The 21,679-nt window shown below is 41.1% G+C and overlaps 3 protein-coding genes across 3 annotated transcripts; 1 reads left to right on the top strand and 2 right to left on the bottom strand.

Moving 5' to 3' along the window:
- Window positions 1–672: 672 nt before the first annotated feature.
- On the top strand, window positions 673–3,983 carry LOC308314092 (lathosterol oxidase-like; the record flags this gene model as incomplete). Its single annotated transcript, XM_080761500.1, has 5 exons — window positions 673–882; window positions 1,673–1,805; window positions 2,477–2,577; window positions 3,380–3,508; window positions 3,684–3,983. The coding sequence occupies 5 exons, from the start codon at window positions 673–675 to the stop codon at window positions 3,954–3,956; spliced, it is 846 nt and encodes a 281-aa protein (XP_080617626.1). The 3' UTR covers window positions 3,957–3,983.
- A 344-nt stretch (window positions 3,984–4,327) lies between these two features.
- On the bottom strand, window positions 4,328–6,995 carry anapc13 (anaphase promoting complex subunit 13). The gene is made up of 3 exons (XM_080761501.1): window positions 6,777–6,995; window positions 6,384–6,493; window positions 4,328–5,302 (listed from the first exon to the last, which is right to left on the bottom strand). The coding sequence occupies exons 2-3, from the start codon at window positions 6,480–6,482 to the stop codon at window positions 5,177–5,179; spliced, it is 225 nt and encodes a 74-aa protein (XP_080617627.1). The 5' UTR covers window positions 6,483–6,493; window positions 6,777–6,995; the 3' UTR covers window positions 4,328–5,176.
- Window positions 6,996–8,541: 1,546 nt separating this feature from the next.
- aldh7a1 (aldehyde dehydrogenase 7 family, member A1) lies at window positions 8,542–11,533 on the bottom strand. The gene is made up of 2 exons (XM_080761499.1): window positions 11,279–11,533; window positions 8,542–10,396 (listed from the first exon to the last, which is right to left on the bottom strand). Exons 1-2 carry the CDS (start codon window positions 11,462–11,464, stop codon window positions 8,969–8,971), a joined length of 1,614 nt encoding a protein of 537 aa, XP_080617625.1. The 5' UTR covers window positions 11,465–11,533; the 3' UTR covers window positions 8,542–8,968.
- Between the last annotated feature and the right edge of the window lie 10,146 nt (window positions 11,534–21,679).

Raw genomic sequence — 21,679 nt, 5'->3', positions numbered from 1 at the left:
CATTGCACAGGCAAGTTTAGCACGACTTGTTTTCAGTATGTCCCTACTCCCTATATAACAATATCATAATGATTGCATGTGAAATAATAATAGTTTAATCTAAGATACTAAAACCAAGATGATTGATTGATACATACACGTGAAAAACATTTTCTGGGATGTGTATTTTTTGTTGTGTTGTACAAGAGAATATTCACCTTCGACTGTTGCTGCTTGACCATGTTTTTTATAATGTTCTTTCATCATAAGCGCCATTATATTAATCTTAACTGCTTCTGAATTAAAAATATTAAAGGGATATTTCACTTTCCACATTTTGTGGTGTCATTTTATGGTCCTACTCAGGCTTTTGTGAACACAGACAGTTTAGATATTTGATATTCGATATTTGATATTCATTCATCAAACCCGTTTGAACTTTCAATCTCATCTCATACTGCTTCTTTTTGTGAAATATCTATTATCTATATCTATCTATATCTAAATATCTATTTGTGAAAGTGTCCATTTGCATGTTTAGTTTTGCAGTTTCTAGATATGATGTATCCTACGTTGTTTAAGTCTTTTTATGTATTTTGTGCACAAACTGGCTATCACATATATTTTGGGTGTGCATACAGATTGGGTAAAAGCATAATGGGTCTCTTCATTGTCCATTTTACAGATTAAAACATGGATCATGTACTTAAAGTTGCCGACAATTATGTCCTCACCCCATATGTGTATCCAGCCTCATGGCCTGAAAATGGAGCACTACGTCAAATCATCAGCCTGCTGGTTGTCACCAACCTGGGAGCAGAACTCCTTTACCTTGGCTTTGCTTACCTCAGTTTTTACTTCATTTTTGACCATAAACTCATGAAACATCCACAGTTTGTTGAGGTAAGTATCAATGATAATGATAACACAATACATTATATTAACTTTAGTAGTCATACGGATCCAGAATCAGTAGTAGCCTAATAACTATTCATCTCTGTGTGTGTGTGTGTGTGTGTGTGTGTGTGTGTGTGTGTGTGTGTGTGTGTGTGTGTGTGTGTGTGTGTGTGTGTATATATATATTGTGTGTATATATATATATATATATACAGGCCAAAGAGAACTTCCCCAGTGAAAGGAAGGGACTGCACACTCCAGAGATTATTTATGCTTAATCTTTTTTTTTTAAATACACGTTTCGCCATTTGGTTTATTTAGGTGCTTTGCATACATGTATATATATATATATATATACACACACACACACACACACACACATACACAGTATATGGCCCAGAATATCACCAGATTTGAACCAACATAAATTCTGCCCACTAAGACGGATGTCCCTGGATGAATCAGAGTCCGATCGAGGCCATATCAACTTAAGTCATATTATAACTAGTCAGATCTGGCCCAGAATAATTAAGCTGTATTATTTCAACTGGTGAAGACGTCCTGGAGATGACGTAAAGATCATCCCCATATGTGCTAGTCCTGAACGTCACCGGAGTCACCGGAGGACGTCATCATTATAATGTCATGACGTCATTTGACTTGCTGGGTTGTCAGCTTGCACAATTAGGAGCTCTAAACTTTCTTTACTGTGACAATGACAGAACCAGCTCTAAACTCTCTTTACTGTGACAATGACAGAACCAGCTCTAAACTCTCTTTACTGTGACAATGACAGAACCAAGTACGAAGGGAGATCACGTTAGCCACAGCCTCCCTCTTCTGGATGAGCTTACCGACCGTGGCTTTATTCTTCGCTGAGATCCGAGGATACAGCAAACTTTATAACAATGTCAGCGACGCGCCTATGGGTAAGAGTACATCAGAGATGGGCAACTTTGATGATGGAGAGGGCCACTATAGTTCCACACAAAACGCAAAAATAGCCAATGTACATGCTTGTAGGTCAGCTAATTTTTACAAACATTAAATGCCATTCACAATGAATGGAGAATTTACGTCATATGTAGATGAGCAAATTGGCTATTTTATATACAGATATATACAGGTTTGTTTCTTTTAAAAACACTATTGACAATGAAGGGAACATTTACGTCATATTGTTAATGGCATTTAATGTTTGTGTTGGCACCATTTGTTTTATATCACCATTACATCACCTAATCAACATGAGTTTTAATACTACTCATTACGCTACTAAATTAGACTAAGTAATTAAAGCGGGTCATGTTTGCATGTTTGGAACTGTAACAGCTGAAATCAATAATATATCAGTATTCTGATATTAACCTGCAGGCCACATTAAGTTAAGGTGTGGCCCTCAGGCCGCCAGTTGCCCACTACCTTCAACAGCTCTCAAATACCATAAATCAATTCAGAAGAAAATGCATGCATGATGAGATGCTTATGATAATGTAGATACGTTTGTCATGAGCAAAGTTTCTTAGTGTGTTACTTTGGAAGAAATACATTTACTTGTTAATAAAAAGTTAATTTATTTTATTGTTTGTTGTTGTTTCAGGCTGGCATGGGGTGCTCCTAAGCATTGCTGGCTTCCTGTTTTTCACTGACATGTGTATTTACTGGATACACCGGTGCATGCATCATAAGAGCATTTATAAGGTGGGTTTAATCACAATCTAAGGAGGTCTTCATCAGTTTGGCACTACAGTAAACAATCATCTTTGTAAATAAGCCATAGTGACTAGTGGTGGGAGTAAAAATAAAACAGACTAAGAGCCGATTCATACTCCTATTTTAGAGCTGAATAAAAGTCGGTTCGGCGCTGTAGAGCCTACAATGTGACGTCATTTGAGGTTCGAGGGGGCGGGTACCGTCCTAAAGTCGACTCTTCGGTGCTACTGAAAATTTCTGACGAGCCGAAATCATTTCGGCACTACAGCGCCGAAAAAGCGGTAAAATAGGAGTATGAATCGGCCCTAAATGTTGCTGCTTCCAGTGCTGCCTGCTTGCTGCTCCTATGGTCTTGTCTTACGAGTAGGGATGGAGCTCCAAACCCGATACCCGAAAAAACCTGATAACAAGCTTATTGAGTACCCGGTGTCAATGAGCTTTGGTCTTATCAAGCCTGTTATCGAGCATAGCGGACCATGACGTCATGTTTAAACAATCAAGACAAGAGGCGATCAAGAATTAAATCTAATCACCCACACTGGCACAAAAATGTCTCCCGTCATTCCACAAAACAGAAGATGCTCGATAGTGGGCTCGATAAGGTGCTCGTTATCAACACAAATCCCTACCTGAGTCATGTCAGTTGACTGATCCATCATCATCATCATAATCACTGATCATCAGAATTGAATATACAATTTGGTTGGTTTTCAACTGAGGTATTAATTGGTTTAAACGTTTCAGTATGTGTTTGCATTTCACGTGAGCATCTCTTGTACCACCCCCACAGCACTTACATAAACAGCACCATATATTCAAGATCCCCACACCATTTGCCAGCCACGCCTTCCATCCAGTCGATGGTTTCCTGCAAAGCCTACCCTACCATGTTTACCCTTTCCTCTTCCCACTTCACAAGGTACTCTGCCTCTTGTTCTTTGTTGCAATTAATATTTGAACCAAGTCTGTGGCATTCAAATCCATAAGCTGTAGCTAAAAGTACAAGTGTCCAACACATTATTTCTCATTTGGATATTCTGAGCATATTCTTTTCTTCATATTCTGAACCAATGGCTTCCTCCTACTCCACAAAGGTGGTTTATCTTTCCCTCTTTGTGTTCGTCAATATCTGGACCGTTTCCATACATGACGGCGACTACTGCCTCCCTGGTCCTCTCATAGAGGTCATCAACGGCGCTGCCCACCACGTGGACCATCATCTATACTTCAACTACAATTATGGCCAATACTTCACAATGTGGGACCGTCTAGCAGGCTCGTACCGTCATCCCTCTGTCCTCCTGGGGAAGGGACCACGTGACCACATCTCCAAGCTCATGGCAGAGGGGAAGTTGCAGTCACAGTGAAAAGAAAGAAGAAAAGAAAACTCCAAGAACATGGATGCAAAGTGCCAAAAGTGTCCATTGGGCCACTCGGGCAACAGGCCCAGTCAATTGAGATATTGTCCCAGTCTAGCTTCTGAAATACTGGGGCGAAAAAACAAGAAAAACAACCAGACTTTCTACTTCACCTCGGAGTGACCCGATCGGCAGACCCCAAATCACACCAACTACAGCAAGCCGCCTTTGATTTAAATAGGTGCTCCATTAGCAAGCCGGAAAAACCGGGTTCAGTTGCACGTCCGTCCCCCACGCGCACTGGCGATGCGAATTTGCCCAGTCAACATTTTAATCCACGTGCCTGCAAAGTACAATAACCACACAGTTGGAATGTCTCTTCGTCATAAATGTTATCATTTATTTTGTCATGCTCAACGGGGTCAATTTGGTAAATTACATATTCATCTCTATAGCCACACATTCATGTTCGACACCCAGGTGATAGTCGTCATGGGTGGTCTCACTTTTCAAGTAACAAAACTCTGAGAAACACCTTCTATTTTGTCTTATATTGGTGAGTAGAACCAAAAATCGTAACAAAATAAAAACCGTGTATACAAAATGCAGCTTTCAAGTTCTGTCTATCAGTCTCTCAAATGATGGCTTGTTAAATCCCCAATTCAAAGCATAGTTAATATATTGATTACATAAATTATGGTTATTTACTAATTGTATTGATTATTTTGGAAATAACCAATGTAAAAAGAAATGCAGCCATGACTCAAATATAAAAATGATGTAGTGTACAAAACAAAGACCTCTCTAACGCCAAGATGCATTTACCACCTTCGTATTTTGCTGTAACCTACTACTTATTATTTATCAAGAGCTCTGTCCACCCGCAAGTTAAATTAAGCCCGATTTCTACTTTTCTACGAAGGTGTATCGTGTGCCGGAAATAGCCGATCTACAAGCTCACGTGTTGCATCTGCGATGCATTGTGAACTTGTAGCTTTATAAGCCAGTGAGTGAGTGGGGTCAGGCCGCAGAGGAGGTGTAGAATAGTGGTAGGTACCACAGTGAAGTCATTACTACAGCACAGCCTTTAAAGTGAGTGGGGTTCAGAGGAGGTGTATACTAGTGGTAGGTACCACAGTCATTACTACAGTACAGCCTTTAAAGTGAGTGGGGTTCAGAGGAGGTGTAGAATAGTCGTAGGTACCACAGTCATTACTACAGCAGAGCATTTAGCTTCCTGTGTTTGGCGTGTTTTCATGAAGACTTTGCAAGGCCAGGTCAGTCCACTTCATCTCTTGTTCTTTTACGGACTCTGTGGATCCACCATTATCCTGCTCAGCTTCAGGAAGCTCGCTCTGAAAAAAAATAAGAGAGAATGCCATTAGTTCAGCGGGAGCACAAGTTAATAAGCCCTAAATGAATTGAATGGGGCTATGGGGTGTTGTGCTAATTCACTTATTTTGTATATATCCTCTCTTCATAATATAAATAATATCCCAAGCGGCACACTTTACTACTTATTTCGATGGAAATAAGCGAATTAGCATAACACCCCATAGCCCCGTTCAATTCCCATTCAATGCAATGCAATTCATTGAGGGCTTATGGTAGGGGAAATAGCCAATAAGGAGTTTTTGCACAAAAAAAAACACCTGGACCTCTTTGTTGGGGACGTAACAACTACAAAGAAAGGTAAGAAAGCATTCTAGCTTTGAATTCTCCTTTAAAGCTCTATAAGGGTACATTTGGTTACCAACTCTCCATCATTTAGCTGGGGACCACCTGGAACCCCCTCCCGGACCACTGGTTGAAAACCACTGGTTAAGGCTAAGGCACTAAATAACTGTCATGTGGCCGATATAACTACAGTGGGCGCCCCTCACTTCACACGGGTGTGATTTTGACCATGCTGTCTGTCATTGTGCTTTATCTCACTTTGGTTAACCATGTCCAACCCAGATTCAGCTCATAGAATCTCTTTGCCACGGTTCTTGTATTCTTTATTTTGTTTTACTGAGAATAAGGTTAGAAATAAGTTTAGGGTTATGCATAGTTTTACTGGGTTTAAGTTTAGGTATAGGGTTAGGCATAGTTTTACTGATGTTAAGGTTAGGAATAAGGTTAGGTTTAACCGTTTAAGCATTAGTTACTTTAGTAATACCAACCGTGCAGTACCGCCGGCTGTACGCCCGGGGCGAGTTGGTTTAGGGGCAACTCGTCTGGTATTCCCACAAAGTCACAGATTTTGTATTGACTTGTGCTTTCGTAAGTTTCGTTTGAAATGTAGTTGTACCCATTCTGCATACATACTGTGATAAATGAATCAATAATAATACATTTTATTTATAAGGCGCCTTTCAGGGCACTCAAGGTCACCGTACAACAAGTTAAAAACAGTTGACACAAAACACAGTTAAAAGCAATCAATCAACCAACCAAGGGTATGGTGACATCTTCATAAGGCAGTCGGTCTTCTCTCCAAGCGTCATCAGTAAGATCAAGGACTCTTCCATCGCGCTGAAATTCACTGTCCATCTTCTCCAAATCTACAGTGCATACAACATACATAGATATCAATAGCCCCACAAGCAGAACTCAATGGTACTGAAGTTTCTGACATTTTGGCACGAATCGATTGGGCTGACCCACGGGGTTCCGAGAGGGGCTAACATATCAAATACATTAATACCAACTCTACAGTTACAGTACACATTATACATATTAAATACATATATTTAATACCAACTCTACAATACATAATACATTATAGTATAGTATACATATTAAATACATATATTTAATTTAATATGTATATAATTTTTAACTCACTCAACAAGCTCCAGCAGTGTAAAAACAAACGGTAGGTCAGGTAGGCACTTATTCGTTCTTTTTGTGGTGGTATGTCCCACTCAGACTAATATAACTGTCTGCAACTCTGCATGGATGAAAGGTGACCCTAAAGCCGTTTGTTTCTGTGTTTTATACAAGGTTTTTGTACATTGTTTTGTTTTGTGAAGCATTGACGCAAGCAACAAAGATGTGGTTCCAATCAGTGTTGCCAGATTGTGTGAGAGAAATAAGTCTATGAAAACAAGCTACTGAAAACGGTAGTGCTAGTATTTTAACATTTTAACTGACGAAACAAATCTGGTATGGGGGGGGGGTTTAAACAACTTTCACAACCGCAACCCGCAACAACTACGGTACAAATATTTACAAGAAACTTTACTTTACATTAAAAGAAACAAGCCCAAATTAGTTTATAATAAGCGGACATGGCAACAATGGTTCCAACGTTTTAATTGGCTAGTGTGAAACGGAACATCATCTCCGCTTCCGTCTTCTTCTGCGTCCTTCTTCTGCGGCAAAGCAACACGTAAATTGGTCCATAGTGCCCCTACTGAACAGAGTGTGTAGTATCCTGGTAGTAATTTTACAGTGGTATTTTATCATAGATGTGACATGTAAATGGTTCAATTGAATAACGACATTGCTGTAATTTGCATCAGTTGAGTCCCAGTTTCAATGTATTGATTTATAAACAGTATGCAGGCAAATGGTTTGGGAGACAGTGGTTTATATGAGTTGAGTTGCTTAAAGTAACTTCGACTATCAACTTTATCTGACTAGTGGTGACTTTGTCTGTCTAGTATTGTTTCACTGGGAAAACAGAAAGCATGCATGCAGCAGCATGTGGTGCATTCTATGTACCAAGATCACTCGATGCAAGTATAGTGCAGGAATATACACAATGATTAGTCTTTAGGGTGGTTGTGTTCCATTTGAGAACCTTCTCCTATCACAGCAACTCACAAATCTTGCTGCTGTGTTTGCACATGAAGCATTAGACTTGTTTACAATAAGGCCTACCATTTTCAATTCATCAGAACATTTAGAGACTTATATTATTATTAAGCTAAATGATGGAGAGCTGGTAACCAAATGGACCCTTTACTATAGATCTTTAACTCCTGTAGGTACATTTGGTTTAATTTTAATTAACTCTCTCAAGACACAATTAGAGAATGTAGAAGAGAATCGTTATCAAACATTTGCCTGTTATATGGTACCAACATCAATTTGGCAAGATCTGCAACTCTCAGCAAGTAGGCCTATATTTCACGTGGACAGACCTGTTTGGAATGGATTTCATGTAATAAAGATGACAGACAGACAAGTAACTTGAGTGAATCCTTGATACTTTTACAGAACTATCCTCACTCAGACCAGAAGCCTTACCTCAATTGTCACATTTGCCATTCATTGTTTGGCTATTGTACTCAAAACGTAAGAAGGTTGACTAGCTAGATGTATCATCCACATTTGTAGCAAAAAATCTTTTCTTTGAACTCTACTGGTGGTTCAATATTTATTAATATTCAAGGTTCATCTGATCCAATTACAGCATATGCACAACTCCAGTGGAAGCATTGACAGCTCTGATTCATTATATATATATCCAAATTGTTGGATGGATTCCATATCCATACATTTTATAGATGGGTGAATGCATCACCATGGCTCATATTAGACTCCTACTTGGATTGCTCACCTCAAAACATACAGTTTAACAAAAATAAAAACAACCACTTAATTGAATTCCAAACATATAAAGTTTATTCAACAAGGAAAATATAACTATTTTTAGTCTGAAAAACCTCAACAACAATTGCATACTGATGCTACTGGTAGAAATTGACATCAAAACGTTAGTTAGCTAGTAGTGTAGAATATATATACAGTATATATATTCTCTAAATAAGGCATCATTTGTAGCAAAGCATCTGCTACCATATTATAAGTGCTTCAGAAGTATACACGTATAGAGGCTGGTTCCATTTCAACAAAACAGTTCAGAGAAAATAACCATTTTTCTATTCCAGAGCCATATAATCATGGTTGGGATCTAAAAAGCGGTGGTGAATTATGCGGTGGTGCACAAATCATTTTATAAAGCATTTTATTGAAGGTGGAAAGTGTCCAGTGTTATTGAACTCTTGGTACCAGATAGTTCAAATCATTCACTCAAACTTGATGCCCTGGGCCAGCGGAAGGTCCTTGCTGTAGTTGATTGTACAAGTTGACCTCCTCATGTATTGTTTCCAAGAGTCACTCCCGGACTCCCTTCCACCTCCTGTGTGTTTCTCCCCACCGAAGGCCCCTCCGATTTCAGCACCGGCAGTAGGAATGTTGACGTTTACAATGCCGCAGTCTGACCCTTTTGGGCCCAACCAGCGGAAAACCCGACCCATATCTTTGGTGAAGATGCTGCTCGACAGGCCCTGTTTGACCTCGTTGTTCCAGGCAAAGGCCTCCTCTTCCGTGTTGAACTTGAGAACGTAAAGGATGGGAACGAAGGTCTCGGTGTGGACGATGGGAGCATCATGAGCCAGTCCTGTGATGATGGTGGGCTCAACATAGTTTCCAGGGCGATCTATCACCTTGCCTCCGCACACCACCGTACCACCCTGTTGCTTAGCCTGCTCAATAGCAGCCAGGTACTGCTCTATGGCATGCTTGGTGTGAAGAGGCCCATAGAGGGTGGTGGGGTCCCAAGGGTCGCCGATGCGAATTTGTTTGTAGGCCTTAGCGATCCTCTCTACCACTGCATCGTGAAGGCTCTCGTGTAGCATTAGCCTCCTGGTGGTTGTGCAGCGCTGGCCAGCTGTTCCCACGGAGGCAAAGACAGTCCCTGGCACCACCAGATTCAGATCGGCATCCTCAAAGACAATGATGGCGTTGTTCCCGCCAAGTTCAAGCAGCTGACGACCAAATCGTTCTTGCACCGCCATGGCCACCATTTTTCCCACGTGAGTGCTGCCGGTGAACGACACCAGATCCACACGCTCGTCCTTTGCCATGGCGGTGCCGATATCGGCGCCTCCGCACGCCATGGAGCAGATGGCACCGGGCAGCTTGTTCTGCTCCAGCACCTCGGCTACAATTTTGGTTACGGCGACAGTTGTGAGAGGGGTGGTGGGGGCTCCTTTCCACAGGCAGACATTACCGCAGATGAGAGCGATCGCATTGTTCCAGCCATACACAGCGACAGGAAAGTTGAAGGCTGTGATAATCCCCACCAGGCCCACTGGGTTCCACTGCTCAATGAGGGCATGGCCCGGCCTTTCTGACGGGAGAATGGGCCCGCCGATCATCCTGGATAGGCCGACGGCATAGTCGCAGACGTCAACATATTCTTGCACTTCTCCCACACCCTCCACATAGATCTTGCCCATTTCCAGCGACACCAAGCTTCCGAGAACTTTGATCTTGCTCCTCAACGCGTCGCCGATCTGTCTCACGATCTCCCCTCTTTTGGGCGCTGGAATATCAGCCCACACTTTCCAGGCTTCCCTCGATTTCAGTATGGTTTCTTCATATTCTGCCATGGTTGCCTGGCGTACTCTGGCAATGGGCTCATTGTTGGCTGGGCAGTATGACGTGATGACCTTGAAGACAAAACACCAGTTAATAAACAATATTCTACCCCTAGAATGTTTATTAACAAACTTTATAACATGGAGTGTAGAATTCAGTGGATCATAATATGACAATCACAAAACATTGTGTTATGCAGATTACAGTGTAACTTGATGGTAACAATGTGTTTATGTTTAAGTGTTTTGTTTACCATGGATATAGAAGTGCATGCATTTATCATTTTACCAGTCAGAGCCATGTTTATTTATTGGACAAAATGAAAACCATTATGGGTATTAAAAGTTATACAACTATATAGAATCTTGTAATACCCATAATGCATTTTAGAATAAATAATGGTTAATCACTGGTCGTCATTCTGGGCGGGAACCCCTTTTGGTGTTTTACCCCCTCAGGCCAGGAACCCATTTTTGGGTTCTGTACAGTATGTACAGTATTCCAAAAATGTATGCTGCTATATAAATATTTGAAGTTTTTCAGAAAACTTAGGTCAGGCTTTAGAAGGCGTTTTTAGAATCGGCTTTAGGCCTAAATGGGTTGGAGAGTATGCTGCCTATTTATGAACTGATGAGAACAGAATTGATTAGCCACGTCGTTCATTGATTTGATCGGCTTGACGGCAATGAATAGCCATGCGTTAGCAGTGAAGCTAGCCGTTAAAATTAATGATTGCCACTGCCACAAATACACCGACCGACTCAAACAATCAAATACAAGCTGTTGTTTCACAAATGCATTGTACAGTGCAGATTGCATGCATGATGTGGTGGCATTTGCAGAATGTGTCTTTGCAACCACCCTTGCTCCGCCACATTTAGCCGTAGCTATATTTGGAAAGTTGGGACTCAAGTCAAAGCTAAAAGCTAATCTTGTTGGTTTAAGGTGCTCACCTCTCCCTGTCCTCCCCACGTCCCGTTGTAAACACCGTGGTTTTCCTCGGCCAGGCCCAGCTCTTTGAGCCAGGCGTACTTCGGCTGGTTGATAAGAAGCGTGGACATGGCTGCGGAGCGGAGAGAGAAAGCTTTCGACGGGACTGTTCGGTGTAATGAGGTGGTTAGGATGAGGAGGCGCTGCATAGCTGGACAACACGGTCAAAGAGGTGCAATGGCTGCTATAAACCGCTAGCATGCATACATGCATGCATGGCCCGCGCCACGCAACAAGTAGCCTACTACCCCCAGGGTTGCCAGATTTATTGTGTGAGAGAAATAAGCGTAAAAGTGTTTTTTACTTTTTTTAAATACAATTAAAATGTATTTTGGCGAGCCTTGATAGTTCAGCATGCAACCTACTGGATCTCTTGTCCACTATAGTCCCTTCCTAACATTTTAGTGTAGTTTTTATTTGTTGACGAAATTGTCAATAGTCATCATAGCTTAGTTTTGTTTCAGTGAAAAAAGGTAGTCTACTCTACTCTGCAAAGCAACTTTGCAGAAGAAGCCCAAAGTGGCTTATAATAAGAAGCCCAAAGTGGCTTATAATAAGCGGACATGGCAACACACTGACAGCACACTGACAGCATGACGTTTTGACAGCTGACTGGTCCATAAGGTCTCACCTCCTTCTGAAGCTGTCATACCACGTGGCGTCCTTATAAATGATTGGTCCATTCGGGGCACCTCCTCAAGAACACAAACTGACTTGTGACTTCTAAATTCTAGTAAAATTCTAGCTACCAGAATAATATTCATTCATTAATGCTTGCAGCATTGCATTAGTTGCAGATGTAATCAGATTACATGTTATAATAGTGTATACTATTTCGAACATATGGAATATAATACAATTACGAGGCCCCATGATAGCAATTGATAATACGGCTAATAAATACCATAAAGTGTGTCAACTGTCAACCCCCATCCTCTGCCAGAGAAATGCCTGCTGCCTCTTACATTATATCCTTATACTACAAGCTTATACATCTTTGGGGTATTCCTGAATCTTATGTCATATTATGGTACATAATTATGCAATTCTTGATAAGACACAGTACAAGAGGAAATATCAGATTCCACTAGAAGGCTGAAACTTACTTGATATACCTGACATTATTACATTCAATCATTTATATAGAAATGTATAATTGTAATTTTAATAATAGTTAAAAGCAGAACAAAACTAGGGCACAGCTTGCAGCAGAAGACACAGAGGTCACACAGAGTCAAAGGCCTGCCTAAACAGGTGGGCTTTGAGGTGAGTTTGAAATATAGTGATAGAGTCCATGTTTCTGATGTCAGTTTCTGATGTTCCAGAGGTGAGGGGCAGAGCGGCTGAAGGCTCTTGAGCCCATGGTGGAGAGACAGGCTTGGGACCACCTGGAACCCCCTCAAGGACCACTGATGGTCCCCGGACCACTAATTGAGAACCACTGAAATAAAGGAATGCCCAAAGTTCCACTGACTCGAAAGCAGCAGTGGTTAGCAGTAGTCACTACACTAGTAACCATAGTAACCGAGACTTCTGTTCAGTGGCGTGCACAGACACTTTGAGGGGCAGGTGCTCAAGTGAAACAAAAGGGCACCTTATCTGGCGCGTGGAACCACCAGCTGCAACAAAACATTTCTCTAACACACACACACAGGCCCGGTTTGGCCATCGGGAGCACCGGGACTATTCCCGGTGGCCTGCCGTCCTAGCTGGCCTGCCTAGCCTGGCTGTCCAAAAAAACAAAAAAAACAAGAATATATATTATTATTATTTAATTTATTTTGCATCAGCCGGTCAGGCCAGCCAGCCAGAACCAGCGCAGCGCAGCGATTAAGTGCGCAGCAAAACAAATCTCTCCTAAACTGAGGCAGGCCAGCCACAGTCAATTTCAATTCAATGCAGTGCACTGCCCCTCTCTCCCCCCGACCCCGTCGTAAACAGAAAGGCAACGTGCTCTCACACACTGCTCTGTGATCAGAGGGGTAGGGATTGGTCAAAATGACGTTACTGAACGTTTTTTTAGAAGAATCGATACGTGATTGGTTTAGTTTGGCTTTTTGGCCCGCCCTCTACACCATGCAGCATGGCCCGACTGTGAGAAAGGAGAGGCGGAGAAAGAAAGAACAGCCGCTGGTTATTATTCAACGTCACGTCGACAAAATTTAATTTTAACGTTTTAATATGGATCCAAAGGGAAATAAAAGGAGGCCAGGTGGAGCTGAAAGGGAGAGGGTAAAAAAACAAAGAGCCCGTGAGGAGGAGGGTGCAAAATGTCGCAAATTGACAGAAATGTTCAGAGTCCCCAGCATGCAGTCTACTAGTGACAATGATGATGCTCCAGCAACAACAAGTAAGTTTATAAACAGTAAACACTGGTGGTTCTTCTCAGTGGTGGAAGTACTCTACAAGTAAAAGTCCCAAAAGTCCCATTAAAAATGTACTAGTAAAAATACAAAAGTATTGGTATCACTATCAACTATCAACAACATCATTCACAGTTCACTGGTCTGGTCATATACACTTTTTGACTTATACAGTCAGTTTGTCATTGTCAGTGTGGTTGTGCTGTATGTGGTTGCAGCTGTTTATATGCTTGTTGTTTTTGCTCACAATTTTGATTGTGTGTGTGTGTGTGTGTGTGTGTGTGTGTGTGTGACTTGCAATACCCGGTATGTTTGTGACTTGCAGTATGTTTCTTTTCCCTTTTTGCTTCCTTTACGATGAATTCCTGTTCTGTTCTTTAACAGAAGTGTCTATTTGTACGTCTCTAAATGTTTTGATGAATTGAACATGGTGGACCCTGTTGTAAACAAGTGTAATGCTTATTTGGGTCATCCACTCACAGTTAACAGTCTTTGTATTGAGTTTGTGCTTGAAATGTACTGTAATTCTGCAAACTGTTAATACATACCAGAGCTGGGGCTTCAGTTTTAAGATTCACTAAAGTTTGTGTGATTTTGACCAGCCTTGTCTGTTTCATTTGATCATTATTACAGTATGAAGACTGGAAAAGACAATACTATTGAATTGATAAAATACAATATAGGACAACGGGACACATGGTGACAGTAGAGATTAGAGAACAGAAAAGTACTAGAATGGAGGACTTTGTTGTCAATCGTCATGGTTGTTGTGTTTAATACAGTGTTGTTGTGTGACTGTCAATCTATATGGAATAACAAGCTTCGGTGATTACTTTGTGAAATTGCTGTAAAGGCCCCCAAACTTTCGGCGCACACAGCGCGCCGAAAGTGGCCTGCCAGGGCATATAACTCCCGGCCTGATTTGGAGTCCCACTCCGGGCCTGCACACACACACACAGCCGGCCCGTATCCAGTACTTCACAGATGGAGGGGTCCAATTGCCAACATGAAATAAGTTCCAGTTCCAGAAATAACCGATTTTTTTCGATTATAAAGTCATTATTTTCGGGTCAAAAACAGGTCTGCACAGCAGAAACAGCCTAACCTACATTTTTGATGAGCCTGCTCTCTGGTCATTTTAACTTTTTTCAATATTGGCATATTGCCTATGGTAAATATCATAATATTATCAACACATCAATTTAACTTGAACAACCAATGTCAATTTGAAGCATTCCCTGCTGAGAGAGAGAGAGAGAGAGAGAGAGAGAGAGAGAGAGAGAGAGAGAGAGAGAGAGACGCATCTCTCTATCGCATGTTAAAGAGAGAGAGAGAGAGAGACGCGTCTCTATCGCGCATTAAAAAGAGAGAGAGAGAGGGGGGGGGGTCGCGTTAGCATCAAGCTAAGCGTACGTTCGTGGCGGCGGTGGGAATGGGATCATAATATGCATTGGACTCAACAACTTACTCTGACTATTCTTTGTGCTGGATTGGAGCAGTTGAAGGAAATAACGAGGAATATATATCCATTTGAAACGCGGGCTCCGCCATGACACTAGTCACACAGTAAACAAACTTGCACGTTACCACGTGTAGTACACACACACACTCGAGAGAGAAACCAGCAACCAGGTATGGAAAAACAAGCCCAAGCGATACAGACAACACAAGCCCAGAATGACGAAGTCGCTTACAAAAAGCAAATTTGCCTGCCCTCAGTGATATACTTCTCCAGTACAGCAGTGCAGAACCGAGAGTGACACATTCTTTTGGATGTAAACTGCGGACACATACATCATGTGTACAAATGTATAAATAAATATATTATAAGCTTTTAATCCAGAATTGATCGATGTCACCATGGGCCACATGCTATACACGTACAAATAAATTATACAAAACAATAAAAAAGTGTAAAAACATTGACGTTCAAAAGGGCATGTTGGTCCAGAGAGGGCCACTAAGGGGTGCTCAAGCACCCCTTGGCGTCTACGTATGCACGCCCCTGCTTCTGTTACATACAATGATAGGCTTGTTGCTAAGTGCACTTCAAACACTGACGACCGTCACGACCAAGGCAGCCAAATCAACACATTCTGTAAAGGTTCATCTACAGATAAGGTATGTTAACTAATAACTTTTTTTTTGGTAGTTTCACTACAGTCGTTTAATCACAGTATGTTTTCAGAGATAAATTGGTAGCAAATATAGGCTATAGACTACTATGCTACTCCAGTCAATGAACTAATGCTCAACAACAATTAATAGATTTCCAAACTCTGAGCAGATCTAATTCTCACTGGGTCAAAATGTATATATATATATATATATGTATATATAACTTATACAGAGAGACCCATGGATGCTTTCGTGAGTGAGAACAAAAAGCCTGTGCTAAGTGTCTCTTCAGTGCAGACACCATACATTAATAGATGACTACTTGGTATTTCAGTATCAATTTACATTTGGCCACTATAGTGTGTTTTTCCATATCTGCCTATCGAAGTCAATTCCTGTATTTGCAATATTAAAGGTACCAGCAGTACCACAATGATGGCAGCAGCCTTCCAAGAGCAGGAGGAACAAAATAATCCGGAAAAAACAACATGTGTCAACCCTGGCAACCCAGTCTTCTCTTGCACGATGACCCCATCGGTTAAAGCGTTATCATCACCAGTGCCATGGACAAAACCCCAGAATCTCCTGTACAAGACCTCCTCGAGTGACTACGGTAGACGCCCGCCAACGTTTGAGAGTTCACCCTGTACTTACCATCCTCGGTCACAAAGATTTACACAAGATCTGGGGAAGAGTGGCATGTATCATGACAACTCATTCAACACGTCTCTTGACAAAAGCAGGGTGTACGATTGGCCCTAATTTAAAGCACAATTTTACACATGGACAGTTTTTTTTAAAGCCTTTTCTTTTTAGATAATTGCTATTTCCAGTTGAAATAAAACAATGAAATGAAAAAAATAATAAAATGCTAATTATGTTTATTCAACATCATCTCTGTTCTGTGAGCTTAATTTTATGGTGTTAAAATAATGTTATGGCAAAAGTTACATGCAAGTCAAGTTGACAAGAAAGTTAGAAGTCGAGACACAATTATGCCCATTACAATGAGTGACACTGCAACAGTTCTAGTAGTAGATTTGAACACAGATTTGTTCAATATGTGTTCATTGTTTCTTACATTAGTGCTATAAAAATAATAAAATGTACATTATTTTATACAATATATTGTAATAATGTCCCGATGTGCAGGTTGGTGCTTTGCATGGTTTCCTCTGCCATCGGTGTATGGATGTAAAGGTCAATGTAAAGATGTACCACGTATGAATGTTTGTGTGAATGGGTGAATGTAATGCACAATCTATGTAAAGCGCCTTGGATAAAGGCGCTATATAAATGCACCATTTACTGTTGATGATCGAAATAAACAGGCTTCAGATTACCGTAGTTATATTCCACTGTTCTTAGTTTATGTATGGTTCATGATGAGTATATTGATGTATTACCATGTTTTCGTTCTTGTTTACTGTAAATTGTTCTGGATTAATTTAAGAGCGTCTGACTCTGGCAAATGCCTAAATTGTAAATGATAAAGAGTTGAAGTCTTAAGTGTACACAGCTCTGCTCTGCTGTGTGGGTATACCAACACTCAAGTTTAATTTGCCCTTTAGCTGGTACAACTGTTGAAATAAACCTCAAGCATATAGGCATATATCTGACAGATGTTTCTGCCCAGCCATCACTGCAGTCACATTGCCTCAGCCTAGCACCTTACCCTTCTCATATTTATATGTTCACTGTGTTGTTTTTATACTGTGCTGAATAAATAAATAAATACAAAATATTAAATACTTCCTGCCCGTGTCCAATGTTAACAGACTTTTTTTATTGAGCCTTCTGTCTTTTTTTCAATTAAAACTACACAAAATAAATGTATAGAGAGAAACCATTTATCAGCTTCATTATTTGTCTGTCTCTCTCCTGATTGGATTTGGTATCCTGAAATTAGTATTTTCTGTTTAATAGTTTAATACTAAATAGCTGGAGGAGAGATGAGAAGAGAAGACTAGATAGTATGTGTTTTGGATTTTGGTGAAAGTGTGTGTGTGTGTGATATAAAATAAACCAAGTGACACGTACTGAACTCACATACATTTATTACAAATATCACAATCCAGGAAACAACAATTCCTCAGTAAATCACATCTTTGGGAACCCTGGTCCAAAACGCCTTTATAGATGTTTAAATACAATGCGGCCTGTTCCTTTTTTTTTTCTTCTCTCCAGTCTTGAACTTTATTTGCAGTAGGAGAACTGTCAAATTGTCACGTTGTGCAAGGAGCCAATGACAAGCAGACATCTCTGCAAGGAGCCAATGACAAGCAGACATCTCTGCAAGGAGCCAATGACAAGCAGACATCTCTTCAAGGAGCCAATGACAAGCAGACATCTCTTCAAGGAGCCAATGACAAGCAGACATCTCTTCGATACTGGGATGAAATCAGAGATCATTCTTGTATTGTTGGAATCATTTAAATTTAAAACATTGATTTCATGCAATTTGTTGGAGTAAAAATCATTCCAGATTAATTAAGACATTTTAAGCATTATTCATCTCAAATGATTGTTTGCATCATTATGCTAAATTCACCCCATTTTCAAAATACAACTGTTAATTCTGTCAACCCAGAAATGCTTCAAGTATAGGCCTAAAGGACGGCAATAAAGTTGAAGAGAGAGGGAGGGACAGAATGAGAGAAATATGGAGATATCAGAAAGAGAAGAGTAGAGATGTGCTTAATTGCTGCTTAAGACATGAACAAGGAACCGTATGCTCGCAGAATTCACACCAGCAGAATGCTTACAGAAATGCAAACATTTTCAAAATGTGTCTGAGGTTATGAATGACAGCCTTGTAAATAAGTGAGTTGTGCTCTGGCAACAGCTCCGGTGGTCCAAAACAAGCAGCTGTACCCAGCTGGGGAGCTCACAGACACATAGAAGACATATCTGATAATGTGCGACTCTGGCAGCTTGTTTTGGTAAGTGATGTAAAATAGGTTTTCAATGTAATGGGTCCCGGGACCCAGGGGTGGTCTTATAAATGGGACCCAGGGGTGGTCTTTTAGATGGGTCCCAGGGACATTTTATGAGTCCTACTTCAACAACGTTAAAGTACAGTACCGAGTACAGTATTACATCCCAGGACCCCCGGAGGGTGACATGATTGCGTCCTCAATTTAGTGAGTCTAAAGGATGCAGGCTATTTGCATCACTGTATAACTCCACAACTGTGAATTGAGAATCACAGCAACAGCGTTGCTTCGCTGCCATGCTCTGAGAATGCACTGTCTGAGGTTCAATGCAAAGTCTATGGAGAGGACAATTTTACCCACTGAGTCGGGGAGGAGGTCGAGTCAACAACAAGCCAAGTATAAAACTTGAGAAAAAGTTCCAACTTTGACACAGGACCACCAACTAATCAGAGGACCACGGGGCAGGCATGTACAATCGACACAAACGAAAGGTGGTGTGTAGCAACTACTAATGGCCCATTTCTTACCCCAAGTGTAGATATATATTATACAATGTGCCAGAGATTAGCAACAAATGTCTCTTCTCTCCCCGTCTGTAAGCTCCTCGCAGGGGGCTTGCTCTGATCCACTCAGAATAGCAGAGCTGTCGCTCAGCCTTCAGTTCAACCCTATATGTTGTCACAAACCTGGAAATTACACTGCCTTTCAGTTTCAGATTGACTTGCTTCATCCAAAATGTGTTCAACACACACACACACACACACACACACACACACACACACACACACACACGTGTACTAACCATGATGCTACTGACATGTTTAGTCACTTTGTTTTCTATCATTGGTTCATTTGACCGTCAAGTCACGGTACACAGTAGATTAGGTCATTTTTAAAGACATCCCACAGAAATGTTGAAAACTCTTAGGATATAGATTTTTAACATTAGGATTTTTTTTAGAATGGGCCTCGGGTCTAAATGGGTTCAACGTGGGTTTCTTAAACTGTCTTACTCGCTCACTGAACATCCATGAACATTCACCACACATTCAAAACAAGGTTTTATATGTACTGCCAAAATAACATACTGCAGATACTTACAGAAAAATAAACTCACCAGGAAAACCACAGCACAGGTAACTAAGGTTGGACTGGAGATTTTTCGACAAGCTCATAGCGCGGCACTATGAGCTTGTAGATCTGCTATTTTTTTTTTTATTGTGAAAATCCCTGGAACAACATTTCAGATGGGGGTCTGTAGCCAAATACATATCATTCTAGGGGTCCTTGACATGAAATAGTTTGAGAACCACTGACTCAGAAACCTAAGGTTTTTCTGTCATGATTTAGATTAAGACATTTTGTAGAATCTGGTCTCAGTCCTAAATGGGTTAAGACATCCTACAGACATGTTGAAAATCAGGGTGAAATTCCAATACCAAGGTTTCTCCCTGGAGCCTTTTTCTCCAAAAACCTTGTTACACACAATTTGACTAGGGCAGCACCGTACCGAGAACATGTTTATAGATTAGCTTCTCCCTGCCTGTCAGCCTCTTGTTAAATATTGATATAAAAAATGAAATTGTGGGTAAAGCACATCTGGGCAAAAACAAAAAAGAGGAAGCACCAGGAGTTAGTGCTAGGTACCACTGGTCAACATGTGGCCAATACAGGTTATACTGTACCAGTTTCTGAAATGATACACTTTCTATTGACCCATTTGTAAATGTAATCTACTTGTATAGAGTCAGACAATGTTCAATTGATTTAAACCTGGTATACACCAAAGACTGGCATCTTATTCCAAAAGGTATAAATGTCCAATACACTAGCCTGGCTTGGCCAGCCTCATAATAGATTCACTGAAGATTCCTCCCCGCCGGAATATATCTTCAGTGAATCGATGCTATGAGGCGGGCCAAACCAGGCTACCAATACACCACCCAGCCCTCAAACATAAGCTACCTTGAGTGTGTGCACACTGGAACTGACTGCTGAAGGAAATTGGGACAGGTGTTGGTAAAGAGAATATATTGAGAATTCCTAACATTTGGAAAACATACTTCATACTTTGAAGCAAATAAAATGACAATGCCAGGCAGAGGCCCTCGCCAATGGCATTATCTTCACACCAAACTGTAAAGAGAAAATATATCTTGTTTCTTAGATTGTGTTCCAAAAAATGTTCTTGCATCCTGTGCTTTATGCCTATCCAACCTTATCAGACTGTGCCTTTGCCAGATGTGTTGGTAATGGCGGCGACGGGTGACCGAGCTGAATTACAATGTGGGTTTGAGGCCACCTTTACACGAGAAGAATCGCCAGAGAAAACGGTAAAGTCCTGTTGCATTCTCCTTTTACATGGAAATGCAACATTGATGAACACGCTGTAGTGTGCATGCCACGTCACTAGGTGGCAGTGACGGACTGCCATATAGACCAGCCACGTGCCTCCTTCCTATCATACATCATGGTTAACATTCACCATCGCTAGTCGCTACAATTGTATTTGTAGGATAAGTGGGGCGAGGGAGTGCTTGCTCATTTTGCGTTGTGAGCCCACGTGAGCCATGATGTCACAAGTTTTGCAGATTCACCGTTTTGCCCGTTCACATGGAGACGGGAGGAAACAGCGTTTTCAAAGATTGCCACTCTGGAAGGTGTTTTCACTTTGTTACATTTTCACCTCCCGAAAACGGCGTTCTCGTCTAAAGGGACCCCCGCAAACGATACTTTATTTTACCGTTTTCTATGAACACTGTTCCTGTGTAAAGGGGGCCTCTGAGTGACCACCGTGATGTCAGATAGCTCAGCGCAGAAGTTGCAGACTGTATGGGCTCCTCTTCCTTTGTCTGGATAACACACTGCTCCTCCACTCCACTCTTGCTTCTCTTGTCAATGAGTTGTGAGGGGCTTCAACCAAGCCTCCAGAATGGCTGGCCAACTT

This window comes from Protomyctophum bolini, assembly GCF_963924005.1.
Source record: "Protomyctophum bolini genome assembly, chromosome: 4".
Taxonomy (NCBI): Eukaryota; Metazoa; Chordata; class Actinopteri; order Myctophiformes; family Myctophidae; genus Protomyctophum; species Protomyctophum bolini.
This window is presented reverse-complemented; position numbering and strand designations above follow the sequence as displayed.